Raw genomic sequence first — 18,197 nt, 5'->3', positions numbered from 1 at the left:
CTTGGAAGGGGATCTATGTAGGAGATCCTGGATAGAGAGGGAGAACAATGTGGAACATAACTCAAAATCATTTGGAGAAAAAAAAAGGGGGGGGGCAGGTTTGCTGGTCTGATAGAGCCAGGTGGAACCACTGAGACTATGGCCCCCAGTTGCCCTTCAGGTCTGTAATTGAACCCATGCCTGTGGCTTCCAGCCAAACAGTAGACAGGCATATGAGTTGAGTATTTACCTGAAGTAGACGCACTTCTTGGAGAGAATAATCATGGGAGAAAGAAGGGCTGTTTATGCACAGGGAGACAGCTCAGGGGGCAGGAGTGCATTGAGGGATGGACACAGGGAAGAAATAACTATCGGGAGGAAGTATGAGGGGAGATGTTGCATTGTGGTAAATTGTGGTCAATGTCATGAGACAAAGTGTATGTGAACTGCTATACGGAAAGTGAATTTGCTCTGTAAATTTTCACCCAAATCACAATAAAAGAATTTTAAAAATTAAAAAAAAAGAAATAAATACTATAGGAATACATAAGAGATTGACCCCAAACTGGTGGTCCAGGAAGGCTTCCTAGAAAAGGTGGTACCTGATTTGCATATTGCAAACAGACACAATAAATAAATGGGCTGAGCCACTAGAGTTCTCATGGATTCCACTTGAATTAATATTTTGTAGAGTTAAACAATGATAATGAATTTCTTATTATAAAGTAACATCTAAAATTTTCTTCCTAAAATGGGCAGTAGTTAAATACTTCACCTTTTTATCCATTTTTGCAAGCATCATTACTGAAACGTGCTCAATATGATACACACACACGTTAGAAAAGGGGTTAAGAACAAAAAAACATGTTCACAGTTTATTGTTGAGGTGTTTTCTTTCACATACAATAATATAGAGAGAGCCAATGAAGAAGAAAAGCAGAAAGATGATAGAGGAGGAAGTTGGATGTTGAAGAGGAGCCAATCGTAGAAGAGGGAGGAGGAAGCAATAAAGCAGTAGCGAAAGGTGGCCCCACAAACAACGTTTTTGACTAAAGAAACGTGATGACTCACACTGCAAACATCAAGTATGCACAAAAAGAGAGATACATTTTAGAGATGGGCCATTTCCATTGTCTTGATGTTTCCTCTGGATCCAGATTCCAAAACAGTTTTCTCTAAGAAAATAATTCCAGCCTATGGATGACACAGTAAAGTCAAGTGGCGAAAGTCTTAATACATTCCTTACTTGAACTTTTTCTTCTTAATCTTATGGGGCGTATTGTCACTGCACGCGAATTAAAGGCCAGACATTCAAACTTCAGTGATAAATCCTCTTCCTTCACTTCAGCTATTCTTAAAGTCCTTTTTAGACAAGTCAGCTCATTTCTAGGACTAAGAAGCCACTTGTTACTTTTAATGGTTACTTTTCAGTTGCAAATTATGAGGGAGGGAAAGGGAATGTTTTAACTTTTAATATCAACCTGCCTTTGATTATGCACTTGCTCCTGATGAATTCTTGCTTCACCAACATCATTAGCATCGCTTCCATTAATTTGCCATTTGACTGAGGCCATGAACAGAGGGCCTTTCTCCATGCAAGCAGAGCAAGTGATGTTTGCTGTTTTTCCTAGATGAGAAGTAAACACATTCATGTTAAAATTAAATCCTTCAAATAGTATTTAATTTAACTTAATGTGAAAAGAAAAGCTGTTGAACACTTGATTCCCATTTCCTTCTTCATCTCTAGAGGCTTCATCTCTGTAAGACTTCACTTTGCCTCCTCTCCTCATTACTTCATTTCACTTGCAGGTAAGTTTGAAGCTTAGTTCCCATTCCCCTCTCAGCCTGCAAGAGAATCTAATGAGGCAGGTGACTGGCTTCAACCAACTGACATTATAGTACAGAATCTCCATTTAGTATATGTTGAATTTTTTTTTAACAGCTGTTTTCCTCACTTTTGTCTTCCTACTGAATTTTTCATCTCTCCATAAGCTACATTTGAAGGTAAAACTGTCTTCGTGATTTAAGGAAAATTTGGAAAATTCTCACAAAGCCTGGTCCAGATAACAATCCTTGTACGTAATCATCTAAACAGAGCTCTCTTCATCCCAACTCCTTTAATTTGAGACTTCTTCCTTTCAGACTTCAGAGCACAACAGCTACCTTCATGCCTTGGACCAACCCTTTCTGGCCCTTGGTTTGTGTCAGGAGCTGTGTTAAGAATTAAGTATCTAGTTAATCTTACATATGCACTTGTTCTACAAAATTAGCCACACACATTACAGAAGCAACAGAAGACAGAGTTGGAGTTAACTTCTCAGAGACAAAGAAAGATCTTGTAAGAGAGAATCACCAGGCCTGGGGGCTAGGGACCATAGTCTCAGGGACCATCATGCTCAATTGGCACACATAATTCATAAAAATTTTGTTCTACAACCTAGTTTGGAGAGTAGCGCCTGGAGTCTTAAAAGCTTTTGAGCAGCTATGTCAGATGAAACTATTGGTCTCCTCTCATCTGGAGCAAAGAAGAGTGAAGAAAATCAAAGGTATCTGGAAACAATTAGTCCAAAGATAAGGTGAACCACAAGGATCTCAGCCTTCATGATCCAAGACCAAAAGAACTAGATAGTGCCCAGCTACCAATGCCATCTGCTCAGAAAAGGATCACATCTGGAAATCCTGCATAGAGTGGGAGGAAAAATGTTGAACAAAATTCAAAAACACAAAAAATAACCAGAATTAGCAGTTGGAAAGAGACTGGTGGAACTCCAAAGACAATGGCCCCAGGTTACCCTTCAGGCCTAGAAATGGACTCACTTACATGGATTGGCTCTCAGCCTAACAGTAGAAAGACCTACATACAGAACATGTACCCCAAGTTGATGCACCAACCTACTGTAGGGAGATGGACTCCTTGGACCAAGCAGTCATGAGACACCAGAGAGGTGGCACTCACAGAGAGGGAAAGCTGGACAGAGAGGAAGGCATAGATAAGAAGGGTACAGGGAGTGGGTGGTCACAGAGAGGAGAGGGGAGGAGAGTTTTTTATGGTTGGGGATGGTAATTAGGCTATGAAATCAGATTAAGAAAGAAAGAAAGAAAAAGAAAAAAAAAAAAAAGGAAGAACTAGGCATCCGACGAGGAATGAAATATTCAGAGTCTGTTTGAGGTAACATCATTATAAACAGAACACAAGGCTTTCTAGTGTTCTAATAGAAGTATATAGACAAGGCATATGTACTCTAGGAGTACATAGGCAAAAGGTTAACACAAAGACTGCTAACCAAAAGGATGGTTATCACCCAGAAACACTTTCGGAGAAACGGTTCTGCAAATCAGCCATTGAAAACCCTCGGGAGCACAGTTCTACTCTGACACACATGGGGTCATTATGAATCAGAATTGACTCAGTGGCAACAGGTTGGGGGTTGGTATGTACTCTGATATGTAAGTACAGAGGGAAACATCCCTTCAGGGAACAGTGTGGCCACATTGTACATACAAGTGATGTCCCTAGAGTTATGTGAGCAGAAGCTCTGTTCGTGTTCTTTGGTAATGAAGGAGGGTTTTTACAGAGGATGTGATATTTGAAATTAGTCTTGGAAGATGAGATGGAAGAAGAAAATGGGCAAGGCAGAGAAGAATGTAGGAACTACTACATGTCAGCATAATGATGAGGTGGTCAGTGGCATGGGAGCACAGGGTGCATGGGGTTAATGGACTATAGATAGGTTATGAGGGTAGCGGGGCTCAGGTCCTGAGAAGACTAGTTTTACTTGCTAAGAACTTTGAATTGCATCCTATTTGTAGTGGGAAACCAGTAAAACAGAGATGGAATGAGAAAATCTGGGCTCTCATCCTTATTCTAGCTTTTATTATTTCTGACTTTGAGAATGTCACTGAGCCTCTCTGAACCTAAGTTTCCTTAAGTGTGAAATGAAACAATAATTGCCTCATGGAGGTAAGAATTAAGTGAGATAGAGTAGTGAAAGCACCATGCATTACAGAGTGCAATACAAATGTAAACACTTCATATTCTTTGGAGCTCTGGTGGCATCGTGCTAAGGCATTTGACTGCTAACCAGAAAACTGGCAGTTCAAACCCACCAGCCATTCCTCGGAAGGAAGATTGGGCAATCTACTTCCATAGTGATACTGCATTGGAAACCCTGGGTGGGGCTGCTATGAGTCAGATCCGACAGCAGTGAGTTTGGTTTGGTTTGAATTTGGTCATTATTCACATTAGTAAGTACCCAGGTCAGGTGTTGCCATGAATGTCATCTCACTTAATCCTGAAGGTCCACTGTGATAATTGTGGTCCCCATGTAGCAGAATTCAGACCAGGGAAGGATCTTTCAAGCAACTTAAACAGCATTCTTAAAGTTTTCTTACCTATTTCTACTTCTTTTGTGTCATTGGGTAGAGGGGCTGTAATGACTGGAACCAAAGGAAAGACTTTTGCTTCTTAAATTAAAGACACACAAGAAAAGGAAATATACATATTAGGAGAGCATTGGATAGTCATCAATATAAAGCTCATTCTATTTCATAGAAATATTTCTTAAATTTTTCTGATAATGACTCATAGTGACAAATACACACACAGACATACACATACAACATTTTTATAATACTTTCTCTTGCTACTTATTATGTTCTTTGATATTTTCTATTATATTCTATGCCATTAAAGCAAATGCTAGTCCAATCCACTAATTTAATTTTATGACCAACTACATTGTTAAGAAAACACAGTTCAGAATCAGCATAACACTACAGAGAAGATTTGAAAGGTTCTACAAAAATGGTAAGTTTACGAGTACACAGTTCTCCTGCTCACAGTTCTTTACAACAGTGGTTCATCCTTGATGGGAAAAGTTGTCTCTGCCTCTTAAGTAATTTTAACTCTTGTGGCCACTAAGGACCCGAGTAAAGGAGGACCTTTTGAAGCCCTGTAGCTTATATACTTACATCTCCTTATGCTCATTTAGTTCAGGCTGGTATAATTGAAAGCCACTATGGAAGCTGATATTAACCAGTGAGAGACACTGATAGAAATGTGGTCTGGTGATGTCTGTTTTGCAGGAGTGGAGCACTGAAAAGCCCGAAATAAAATCTTTTCTCCAATATGGCTTTATCGTAAGAAATCTGCCACACATACAAATGCCACTGGTCTATGTCTGTGTCTATAGACCAAGGTATACTAAGGTGATCCTAAAAATACATTATGTTTGTGAACTCATTTTCTTGAAAGGATCATTTTAGAACTTATGAATTGGAATTTTTATTGTTGTTTAAGAATTGAATGGCCTACTTGAGGTCACTGATGATGTTGGAAGCCCTGTAAACAACTGAATTCCATGTAAAGCTTCTCACTAAACCTCTAATCCAGGTACATTAGAAATTTATATAAACATACACACAGAGAGAACCTCTGACACTATATTATGGAAAACGGAACCTATTCTTGCTCTCTAAACTGTTTTACTGTTCTTCAAAACAAGTAAACTGAATTAGCATGGAAATTGCCTCACTTTTCAAACATTAAGTCCTAGAATGAAAAATAGATGTGGCTTTGGATTAGTAGCATAATCTTCCTCTCCTAGTAAACCTTGATCATGCATTTTAAAAAAAACTACTTGCGTCAGAGAAAAGAATGTGTAAGATAAGATGAGCAAGAGGACATATTAGGAAGTATGAAGTGGAGAAAAATTAACCAGAAGGGCAAAATTCTTCCCAGTTACCTTTTCCCAAATACTCCACTTTGTTAAACTAAGTAGCTTACCTCTAAATGTGAATGTCCTGGTTGCTGTTACAGTATAATTGACTCCGTTTTCATTGTGTATAAATTTGCATGTATAATCACCTGCATCATCACTATTTGCATTTTTAACGAGCAAATATGATTTGAATCTGTAGTACCTTGATCCTTGAAGAGCTTTACAATTCTGAAATGAAAAAGTCCATTCAATTTTCAGTAATTCTTTCCTTGCAAGCCTAATTGTGTAATTTTCATTTATTTCTCTAGAAGTTCTTTTTACCTTAAACCACTCAAGTGGCGCTGTCCAATTGTACAATTCAACTGTAGGGCAAGATATTTTGGAATATTTTTGTGTTCCAGATACTGTTGAATACATCAAATAATCAGGAGTGATGCAATCTGGTTGCTTTTTATATATTGTGAGATTCACAGATCTAGTCCAATTGAAGGTGAGACTATTAAAATAAGTCAGACAATTTTAAAAAGTCACTTAACATTATGAAACAACTTAATCAACTGTAGCCTTCAGTTAATTTTATTTTTCCTCTTAAAGTAATTATATATTGTGCTTATTTTCTTACTTAAAAATAATCATTAAAATCTAGAGTGCCAAATATTTGTTAGTTTGAGATAAAACCTAAACCTTATTGTATCACTAAAAGGCAATTCTCCGATCATTTATTTCTTCATGCTCTATGATGACTGCTGTAATACCACAAACAAAATATAATAAATATAACCAACGTTTATCTAGAGTTTACTATGTACCAATCATGGTGCTAAATACTTTTCATTTTTCATTTTTTTTTTTTCCTCACAACCACCCTTTGAGGTGGATTATATTTATTTTATAGATGAGGAAACAGAGGGTTTGTGAAAAGGACAAGGAGGCAGCATCTTCTGACCTCCGCTAACTCCACAAAAGAAGATAGAATCACCATCAGCAACACAAGGCCTGTTCTTATGAGAACAGACATGCCACCATCTTCCAGCCCTCTTACCATTCTTGACACCAACCATTCCTCAAGCAGCACCCACCACCACCTGTCTTCTGGGTTTGATAATTTGCTGCAGTGGCCACACAGAACTCACAGATTATGGGGTTTATTAGGGAAGCAACAGGCTACAATTCAAATTCAGGAACATGCTCAGTCTCTCTCAGCTGGCCAACTCTCTCAGCCAGCTGCCTCTCAGCCGGTCATCTCTCTTCAGCAGCCCTTCTCTCTCTCACTCTCAGTAGCACATCTCTCTCTCAGCAGTGAGTGTTTCTCACATTTCTCTCAGCAGTGCATCTCTCTGATGTCTCTCTCTCAGAAGCACATATTTTTCAGCAGTGCATTTCTCTCAGGTGACAGTCAGAGGGATCCCTCTGGCTCTAAGAGAGCTCATTTTGACCCTGACAGAGCAGCAAAACCAACCAATCCCAACATCAGAATTCTACACACCTGAGAGAGAGTGAACTTCCCAGAAGATTGCTTTATGCAACTCCAACAGAGATACACCAGGTGGATAAAACTTTAACAATCAAGTACTCACTCACTCACAGCAAAGTGGGAGTTACAAAGACTATGGCTAGAAAAGCCATACCATGTAATTTATTACACTGCAGGGGTAAAAGAATAACTTGCCAGCATCACACAGCTAGCTAATGTTAGAATATGAGTTTGAAATCTAAACTTGTCTAACCTCAGAATGTGGGAATTAACTACAATACTGCCTTTCAATGTAGTTCATTTGACATTTTGTATGTACCAAATATGGTCACAAAATTAAAACATTTTGTATAGGTGCAACATCAAATATTTAGCAATTTATACAGAGAGTAGGCACACAATCTCATATAGCTCTCTTTAGCTTAACTTTAAGGTTTAAGGAATTGATAATTGCTTTTTTTTTTCTTTTTTCCCCACCAACCATAAGCCTCATGCCAAACATCTAGGTTATGATTTTGTGTGCTAGTTTGTTCTTAGTTCTAGCCAAAAGTGCATAACTGCTTTTAGTTCTCATGGTCACTAAGAAATCCAAGTCTTTTTTTTTTTTTTGTGTGTGATTATGGTACAAATTAATCCCTGCAATTATAAATGGAAAGAGTTAGCTCTTGCTGGTATTTCCAAATATATTCTTTTATTCAAATAACCCTGTAAATTCAATTGTTCCAGAAAGAACTTGGAAAAGGTAGGAAAGCAAGGGACAGTACAGATTAACAACTTTTAAAGAAAAGGGAGCCAGCCCTAAGATTATGGTAGCTGCTTGTATAATACCTTTTGATAATACAAATATAAATTCCAGAATCATCAACTTTTGCTGGTAGAAACTTAAGAAGGTTTCCTAAGGCAAATACACGATATTCCTTCCTGGTGGTAATACTGTCATTTGTTTTTGAGTAATACCAATCCACAGGGTACGTAGAGTTTGGGTTTTTAGGACATGGCACAAACAAGGCTTCATTTTCCAGACCCCAGTATGTTTTACCTACAAATAAAAAATGTAAAAAGATCATAATTCTTATATTCTAAAATTCAGTTTAGAAATTGTTCGTACTTAGTGAGTCTTCACCTGGGAAAGAATAAATGAATAACTAACATATTTAATGAAATGTTCTATTAGGTACCATCACAGTTAATGAATTAATTTGGACCTAAGTTTCCTATACAGTTTCAGTGGCAAAGTAGCCACACCTCTCTAACCAAATTAAATGGCTACAATCTTCCTAAGCTCACGTACAGTGTTAAATTCTGAAACATTTGAATATATAAAATTAAAATTCATATATATTTGTTGTGAAGAATGAGTAGATCAAAATTGAATTTTCTGGTTTACAATTTGGCTGCAAGCATTGGAAACAAGCAGCTTCAAACAAATCGTACGTTCTTGAAATTATTTTAAAAAATTAAATTTTAGTTGAAAAGCAGTACTTACTAAGTTGAGTTGTTACTGAATCTAGGAGAACTGTTAGAATTGCCAAGACCCAAAGTCCCATTGTCTGTATATCACACACGTATATGTGTTGGCAATACTCCAGATGAATCAGTGTGGTCTGATAGTACAGATCTCTTCTAGGAGACAGATGAAGAACCCTAAGATTCATAGCAGGAAAGAGCAGTTAGTAGGTAGTCTATGAAAAGTTAAATCATACAAAACCACAAGTGAAACATTTAGAAGTCATGATTTTTACATGTTCAACACCTCCCAGGAGAATTAATCAGCCAACAAGTATCTACTAAGTACAACTACATTTAATAGCTGGATTCAGATGTGTGTAGCATGGCACTGATTCCTAGAGAATATTTTGTCCATGCAGGTCTCACAATGGTCATGCACTTTCACAATTACATTTCACAACTATCATGAGAAAGTACCAGAAAGCTAAATTAAGAGGTAAGAAAATGAGTTGTTATTTTTGAAAAACAAAACAAACAAACATAAAATTCATCAAGCCCTGGGAAATACAATCTAGTTGTTAATATAAAACAACAGATATTCACACAGGCTGACCACTGCCTGCATGCACACAGGATATACACACAAACATGCAACTAGTTCATCACAAAGCAACTGCAGAATAAAAAGCAATGGGAAGTAAAGCACTGTTCAAGAAATCACTCTGGACTGTAATCTGACACCACCCCAGCCTGTCCCTAAGAGTCATGAAGGCTTTCTAAGAATAGTTGAAAGTCTATGAGAAATAGCTAAATATTTTTCTTTACTCATTTCCATGTCAATAACAATTTAACCATATCTTTTTTTTTTTCCTTAAAAGTCAGGATGTTGTTGTTGTTGTTATGTGCCGTCGAGTCGGCCCCGACTCATAGCGACCCCTCCTTGGGTTTCCGAGGCAGTATCACTATGGAAGTAGATTGCCCCATCTTCCTTCCGAGGAGTGGCTGGTGGGTTTGAACCGCCAGCCTTCTGGTTAGCAGTCAAGTGCCTTAGCCACTATGCTACCAGAGCTCCCAAAAGTCAGGATAGGAGTGGAAAAAAGATAGAAATATTACAAATACAAGAATAGACACAATAATGCACAATGTATTTCAAGAAAGTTCATTTCCTCTAAATGTGAATTGTTAATGCTTTTCTTATTGCATTTACAGGAAAATTTCTATCACAGACTTAGATAGTTGATGCTTACCGAAACTAAGGGACAGAAGAAAATGAACTCCACATCGACAACTGAGTTAAGAATACTTCCAGCTCTTTTAGGTCCCTCCTTGTAGACTGCTCACATGGACACAATCTCTCTTTTATTTTAAAGAAGAAACACCCAAAGACACCCCCGGAATTTGTCATTCCACTCACCCTTAATTGTACTTTCTAGCTAAAAGTCATGACTTAAAAAAATACTGGTGAGTCAGACAACTAGATTACTTAGTCGTGATTTGTAAAAAATTAAACATGATGATAACAGTGAATTACCTCTTTAGAGGAAGTTATCAAATAATCATTCCCTGATTGAGCACCATGTTCCAAAGTGGAAAATAATCCTTTTTTTAATCACCCCGATATTATTACATTTTTGGTTCGAAAAATGTTCTTGAAACCACAGGGCCTTGAGATTGCCCTTCTAGATATTCCTTGACACCTACTTTGATGGATGGTAATTTGAAAGCCTTAGCCAGTTTTGGAAGATTTGTTGGGGAGAGTTAACAAAAGCCAAGAGGGAGAGCAAACAATGAGAAGCAAGCAGGACATCATACGAGATTGAGAATGCTGTTTACGGTCCAGAATTTGACAAAGTTTCATCCAAACATGAGTTCCAACATCTCAGAATTAAATCCCCATCGAGCTCTCAATTTGAAGGAAAAAGGATCTTTTCCTAAGGAACTGAGAAAAATAGAAGGAAGGTATAGGTATCTGAAAAGGAGTGGTAGAGAAAACAATAACCTTTAGCTCTTGGGCTAAATGTCAATTTAGCAATTGAGTAAATGCAGCTTGCTTTTAAAAGTCACCACATTCCAGAAGAAATCAAGGACTAACTTCAGATCAGCACAAAATATTATAATAGCTATCAAAGGAACCCTGGTGCTGAAACAGTGAAGCACTGACTTGGTTGCTAACCAAAAGGTTGGTGATTTGAATCTGCCCAGCAGTTCCTTGGGAGAAAGGTCTGGTGATCTGATTCCTTAAAGATTACAGCCCAGAAAATCCTATGAAGCAGTTCTAGTCTGACGCATGGGGTTGCTATGAGTCAGAATGAACTCCAGGGCCTAGGAAAACCACTATGACAACAGCCTTTATACAGAACTCACTATGTGCCAGGCACAGTTCCAAGTGACTAACACATGCATTAATTCCTTTAATTCTTGTAACTACTCAAGGAGGCAGGCACTATTATTATTATTCCCATTTTCAGATAAGGACACTGAGACACAATCTGCCCAACTCACAGATGAAGAGGTAGCAACAGAATTTGAAGCCAAGCAGGTTGACACCGAAACCTGAATGTCGAATCTGTAAACTTTACTACCTCCAGATGTGGAAGGTTAAGAAAGGAGTCACTGGAAAAAAAAATATTCTAAGTAGATTATTTTGCGTCAGTTTCCCATAGCATCTAGTGGTGCTGTGGTTAAAGCATTTGGCTGCGCACAACCAAAAGATTGATGGTTCAAATGCACCAGCTGCTCTGCAGGAGGAAGATGAGACAGTGTGCTTTGACAATGATTTATAGCCTTGGAAACCCTATGGGACAGTCCTACTCTGTCCTATCGGGTCACTATGAGTGGGTTTGGGATGGCTGGGATCACTCAGCAGGCGTCTCCATCTGCATGTGGATTTAGCAGTCTTCAGACATCAGTGAAAGGCTCAGAGAGGAAAAGATACAAAGTTCTTGCATTGCTGGAAGATTCATCCATGAGATAGTTGGTATAAATTCAAAGAATTACATCTGCTAATTGCTAATATCAATGTACTTGTCAAAGCTCTTATTATCGAGATCATATTATCTTCTTATATACACAATAAATATAAAAGTTGATATCATCAGCTTCATCACTGAAAGCACAGTCAGGAGACAGTACTTGGAACAGTGCCTGGGAGCGTGGTTCAGTGCTAGATAAAAACAAAAAAAAAAGCGATTGCTGTTGAGCTGATTCCAACTCATGGCAATACCATGTGCATTAGAGTAGAATTATGCTACGTTAGATTTTTGATGTTGGATTTTTTGGAAATAGATTACCAAGGCTTTCTTCTGAAGTGCCTTTGGTTAGCAGCCAAGCTTGTTAACTATTTGTACCACCCAGGGAGCCCAACCATTAGATAAAGATTTGTTAAATAAAATGATGCAAACTTGAAATTATTTTACATTCTCTATCCTAAAACATCTTTTAAAAATTTTTGTTTATTAGATTGGGGAATTTATTTTTTAAATTGGACCAACATTTACATTGGTTTGTTGGTTTTAAAAAATAAGATTTGACTAAGAATTTTAACTTAATCATTAGGAAATTTTGCTGATCTATTTAACAAAGTCTAATGTTATAAAATAATTCATTCATTCATTCAAAAATTAAATTATTTTCATTCACTGCACAATATTTTATAGCACTTATCATCAACATCATTCAAGTTTTATATTTTAAAATAAAAATCCAAGAATCAAGACTGTTTAAGTTATTTGATCAACCTCACCAATTGTAGCCAGGGCTGAAACTAGACTTGTTGAACCCCAAAGCCATAACTTTCTTTTTTCTAACATCAACTGAGAAAAGGGAGAAATTATAGTGGTAAAGCAAGCTTTTGTTCCTGAATTATCACACAACATAGGATAGTCTAATTTCCTTAAAATCTCTTCTTTATAAAAACTACATCATTTCTAGGTCTTTTCTCATTTCATATTTGTCACTTTTCATTTCTAATTAATCCAATACCATCCAATACAGCAGTGTGGTACTTTATACCAGCATAGCTAGGCAAATTCTAAAAGCAAGAGCTTCTCATAAGTAAATAGAATATTACCCTTAACAGAATGTTGAGCAGCATAAATTTCTCTCAAATTAATCAGAAGTCTTCCAACTTGTGAAACTTTCACAGACACTATAAAAATGGCATGGTCCTGGTGTTGAATCTTCTCATCTAACTTTGCATGGTGGGAGGAGAATCATTATCAGCTTCAACTGCCCAAGGCAGTTCTTATGAGGTAGAGGTCAGACATATCTCCACTCTCCAACATTTTTAACATTTCTTAACTCCACTGTCCCTCCCACAGCACTCTCTATTTCTCTGCTGAGTTTGATAATCTGTTGCAATGACCACATAGAATTCATAGATGATTCTCATGATTATAGGATTTATTAAGGGAGTAACAAGTTACAACTCAGTATCAGGAACAATTCAGGATATAGTTCTTCAGTCAGGAAGGCTTCTTGGCCAGGCCCACAGGCAGGCCTCTCTCAGGTCTTGGGACCCGTGGGCCTCTTTGGCCGACCTGACCACAAGCACCTTATTTACATAGTTCCAGCCAGTCATTTTGTGCAAGTTATAAGACCATAATGAGAAAGTCATATAAAAGTGATGCTTGCACCAAAGACACCCTCTTTTTAAGACTTTTTATAACTATTGTGAGTTGTAAAAATTGACCAAATAGAATCCAACCTAATTTGGTCATATTATTTTCTAATTTCTAGGTACAATTTTGAAATTCTTCCTGTCCCTGTTTATAACCTGCTATCTGATGTTTCCACTAAAAATAACTTTTATTGCACTCTGGCAATTACTCTTACCATGTAGATATTTGTGCTTTTAATGTGACACTTGACTATTTCCTAACTTAGGAAAGAAGTTCCTAATTTAAAAGATATTGTGCAAGGCTTATTTATTTGTCTTGATTGTGTTATGGATAAGAGAAAGATAAATGGCTTTTAGCACATTCCAGAACATGCCGTTATAGCCTAGTTGTAGTTTAAAGCCATGTCAAAAGCCAGGACATTTTTTAATTTAATTGGGGTCATATTCTCCCTCAGCAATTCTTGTAAGAATAACCAGCAGGAGCTTCTGTTAAGAGTGGTGAAAAAGTTTGGAAATAATCATGATAGTCGAAAAACATGATAAAATGTCATTGAACGGTATATGTGTAGATAGTTGAGATGGAAAGAAAATATTTTCTTATTTATATATTTCCCAAAGAAAAAAAATGAATAAGCAGAGGGAAATGGTTTATTTCCCACTTTATTAGGGAGTATTTTACAAACCATTTCATTTTTTTCTAATGAAATGTTTTGAGAGCCTCCAGTGGATAAGGCAAACCTGTATGGAGTCAGGATGGCCGGCCTGCACCTCAGGACACTATTCTGGACCCTACTCATCCAAGAATTTATTTTGCCATCTTGGGCCTTCTTTATCACACTTCAAACTCTAGGAGCTACTCAAGACTCCTTCCTGTCAACCTCCTTCCTACCTTCTCCCAATTCTCCCCTCCAAAAGCCAGCATAAACAAAAGCCAAATTATATTTGTTAGATATATATATATATATATATATATATATCACATGGTTTAATACATCACTCTTTACCTCTCTTCTTAAAATAAAATAAAAGCCTGCTTCTACCATAACCATCCTTATCTCAAAAGATGGCAACCTCATTCTTCTACTTGCTAAGGCTAAAAGCCCTCTATTTGTGATAGACTCTGCTTCCAGAATGCAATGTATCAGGACACCCTATTGTTTTTACTCGGAGAAGATAGCCTATCTCCAACTGCTTCTCACCACTTCTACTGCCATCTTCCTTATTCAAGCTACCATCATCTCTCAACTGGATTTTAGCAATAGCTTCTAATAGCTGTCCCTGTTTCTACCCTTGACCTTCTTCAGACTATTCTTAATATAGAGGCTAGAGAAATCCTGTTAAAATATGAGTCAAATCATGTAGGCCATCCAAAGCAAAAGCCAATACCCTTACAGCAACTACAAGGGCCCACCCTAGACTCACCCATTATTCTCTGACCTCCTCCCCTACTACCATGTATCCTGCCATATTAGATGTCTTACTGTCTACCTTGAACATGTCACCTTGAACAAGTCAGGTATACTCCTACCTTAATGCCTTTGCACTTGCTACTTCTTCTGTCTGGACCTCTTTTTCCATTAACCCACAAGGATAAATTCTTAAAGTCTAGTCTCAGATTGTACCTTCTCAATGAAGTTTAGTTGAGCTAGCAATTTTTAATTTGTACTATTCCTTCTTCTCTTACTTTGCTCTAGTCTTTTACTATGACATTCATCACCTTATAATGTTCTGCTTACTTACTGTGCATATTGTTTATTTTTGTTTTCTCCCCTTAGAATATTATTAGCTCCAGAAAGAAAGATATTTTGTCTGTTTTGTTTATTGATATAGTTCACATGCTTGGGTGCTCAAAACTACTTGCTGATTGAAACAGAATAACCTATTAGGGGGTGGAGCTTTTGATCTGAAATATAACAATTATATATATACATATATATGTACATATATATATATATATACATATATATATATATAAAATGATCATACATATACATACATACATATATATACATGATCAACATACCCTTCTACCATGCTTTTGTACATCTCTGCCTTCAAAGTTTACCTGTTTTCTTTTATCTCATGGGAAGGCAAAACTATGTTGTCATTGGAAGTCCCCATGGGAACACCCTGGGGCCTACAAGAGTATGAGCATAGAGTAAACCACAAGGAACTCTGTGGGTTGAAAAGGGAATTGGGAAGAGAAATGGGATATGCTACCCATATGAAAAACAGACAGCAGTTTTAAGTGTTTCCAAATGTATATAAAGTGACTAAGATTCCTTTGAGACTAATAATTCATGACATTGTATAATCTCATCCCTACAAATCCCAAAAAATCTGTGTAAGAATCAACATTTGCATTCTTTACTTAGTTCATGTACGTCTTCCTCTGTCTTAGAGCCAGTGTGGCCTTTATTTTCCCAGATTTAGAATTAGCCTCTATAATTTCAATGAATTTCTAAAATTTGTATGCAAAATCAAAGTTCTTAGAATAGCCAAAACATTGTTAAAAAATAAGAACATACAAAAGCTGATATTAAGACAATATAAAGCTACAATATGGAAATCAGTGTGATATTGCCATAAAGGTAGACATATAGGTCAAAGGATCAAAAGAGAGAGTCCAAAAATAGACTGAAACAATTGATTTTCATAAAGGCATCAATGCAATCAATGTAATCCTGTGGTGAAAGTATAGTCTTTTCAACAAATAGTGATGGAAAAACTGAGTCCATCTAGGGGAAAATAATTTGACCCCTGTGCTGCAGTGAATTACTTAATTTAATTATGTAATTAGCCACAGTCTTTGGTCTTTGTGACTCCTACACAATGACTGGATGGAACTGTGCAAATGTGAAGTGTTTGTGGCCCATGAAGATGATTGAATAGCTTGAAAATAATGTAAATAAGGTGCATGGCACCCTTCTGGGAGTGGGACCATGCAAATAAAGTATATAGAACCCTATTGGGGGATTGGTTAATTTTGCCATTCCACGGGGCTTTAAATGAGTTATCCCAGAGGCAGAAAGGTGAGAATCTCACTATTATCAAGCAAGAAGTGCCAGAAGTGGAGTATGTCCTTTGGACTTGAGAGTCCTGCACTGAGCCTCCTCGATCCAGGAGACAGGAAGGTGTGACACTGAAGACAGAGATGAACAAGAAGAAGTAATGGCAAAGAAACAGCAGCAGCAGAGGCAGCAGAACCAAGAGACTGACACACGTGGTGGGCTTCCTAGCCCATGGAACAAGAAAGCTGAGTGCTTTCAAGCAGAAGGCTTCTGGTGCAATGACATAACTCTAGACACTTATCCCTAGCGGTAGACTCATTGACTCATGGAGTGAGAAAGCTGTGCCTTCAGGCAGAAGACTACTGGTGGAATGGAGTGCCTCTGGACATTTACTGGCAGACCTAAAGGAGTTTTGTAACACTTGTCCAAGCAGAGCAGAGGCCAAGGAGCTGCAAGATCGAGAGTTGGAGGGAAGGAGAGAGAAGAGTGCCTGAAGGCACCACTGAGAAGAAGCTGTCCTGATCAAAGAACTGTATTCTGAGTCATTTCAGATCCTGAACTATAACCTGTTACTTTCCTAATAAACATCATAATCATAAGTATTATCTGTGAGTTCTGTCTGGCCATTGCAATGAATGATTGAACCAAACAGAGAAGTAGAGTGCTGTGGGAGGTGTGGTTGGTATCAGAACTGGTGAAAGTTTTGGAGAGTGGAAACATGTCTGATCTTAGCCTCATAGGAATCAGCTTTGATATTGATCTTGATCCTCCTCCTACCTTGTAAAGATAGAGGAGATCAGATGCCTCCACCACACCATTTTTACATCTCCTATCTCAGATCATATATATAAAATAATATCAAAATGGATCTTACATATAAAAGTTTAAATTATAAAACAAATGTTAGAAAATTATATGGTAATAATTTTATTGTTATTCAATTCTGACTCATTGGAACCCCGTGGGTGTCAGAATAGAACTGTTCTCCATAAAGTTTTCAAGGCTGTGACTGCCAACTTTTGCTTAACAGTTGAGCATTTACGGTTTAGCCCACCCTGTGACTCTTAGTTAGGAGCTCTGGTGGAGTAGTGCCTAAGGCATTTGACTGCTAACCAGAAGGCTGGCGGTTCAAACCTACCAGCCACTCCTGGGAATGAAGGCTGGGCAATCTACTTCTGTAGTGATACCACCTCAGAAACCCAAGGAGGGGTAACTATGGGTTGGATCTGACTCAAGGGCAGTGCGATTGGTTTTTTGGTTTTTTGGTTCTTGATTACACCTTGAGGTAGAACAAATATTTCTTATGATACAAAAATTATTAATAATAAAAGAAGAAATAATAGCTTGGATCTGGTCAATATCAAGAACATGTGTTCTTTTTCGATAGACATCATTAAAAACGAATAGGCAAAGCCATAGAATCAGAAAAAAATGTTCACAATTCATACATCTGACAAAAGACATGTATCTAAAATTCACAAACAACTCTACAAGTGAATATTGAGAAGATAAAATAACCCAATTTTTAAAATGAGGAAAAAACTTGGACAGAAATTCCACAAAAATAGATGTACTAATAGCCAATGAACACACGAAAAAAGTGCTCAAATTTATTAGCCATTGGAGAGGTGTAAACTACAAAGAAAGTCTATTTCATGGCTAATATAAAAAAGACTGATACTATCAGTGTTGATGAGTATACGGAACAAGCATATCTATCATAAGACCCAGAAATTCCTCTCCTAATTATTTATCAAGGAACTCTGGTAGCGTAGTGCCTAAGGCACTTGACTGCTAACCAGAAGCCTGGCAGTTCAAACCCACCGGCCACTCCTCGGAAGGATGATGGGGCAATTTACTTTCATAGTGATACTGCCTCGGAAACTCAAGGAGGGATTACTATGAGTCGGATCTGACTCAAGGGCACATAGCAACAACAACAATCA

At 37.5% G+C, this 18,197-nt stretch overlaps 1 protein-coding gene across 1 annotated transcript in view; it reads right to left on the bottom strand.

Moving 5' to 3' along the window:
- IL1RL1 (interleukin 1 receptor like 1) overlaps positions 1 to 8,768 on the bottom strand; it is a 32,473-nt gene extending 23,705 nt beyond the window's left edge. Inside the window, exons 1-7 of the mRNA XM_007959543.2 lie at positions 8,660 to 8,768; positions 8,002 to 8,212; positions 6,021 to 6,195; positions 5,765 to 5,927; positions 4,372 to 4,443; positions 1,465 to 1,606; positions 1,226 to 1,371 (exon numbers count right to left, since the gene is read on the bottom strand). Of these exons, the coding sequence (XP_007957734.1) occupies positions 1,226 to 1,371; positions 1,465 to 1,606; positions 4,372 to 4,443; positions 5,765 to 5,927; positions 6,021 to 6,195; positions 8,002 to 8,212; positions 8,660 to 8,720 (970 nt within the window). The 5' untranslated portion in view covers positions 8,721 to 8,768. The remainder of the gene's footprint in view (positions 1 to 1,225; positions 1,372 to 1,464; positions 1,607 to 4,371; positions 4,444 to 5,764; positions 5,928 to 6,020; positions 6,196 to 8,001; positions 8,213 to 8,659) is intronic.
- Positions 8,769 to 18,197: the final 9,429 nt, after the last annotated feature.

Source organism: Orycteropus afer, unplaced genomic scaffold, assembly GCF_000298275.1.
Source record: "Orycteropus afer afer isolate SDZICR_OR568_19922 unplaced genomic scaffold, OryAfe1.0 scaffold00017, whole genome shotgun sequence".
Classification (NCBI taxonomy): Eukaryota; Metazoa; Chordata; class Mammalia; order Tubulidentata; family Orycteropodidae; genus Orycteropus; species Orycteropus afer.
Note: the sequence above shows the minus strand (reverse complement) of the source record. Positions and strands in the feature narration are given on the sequence as shown.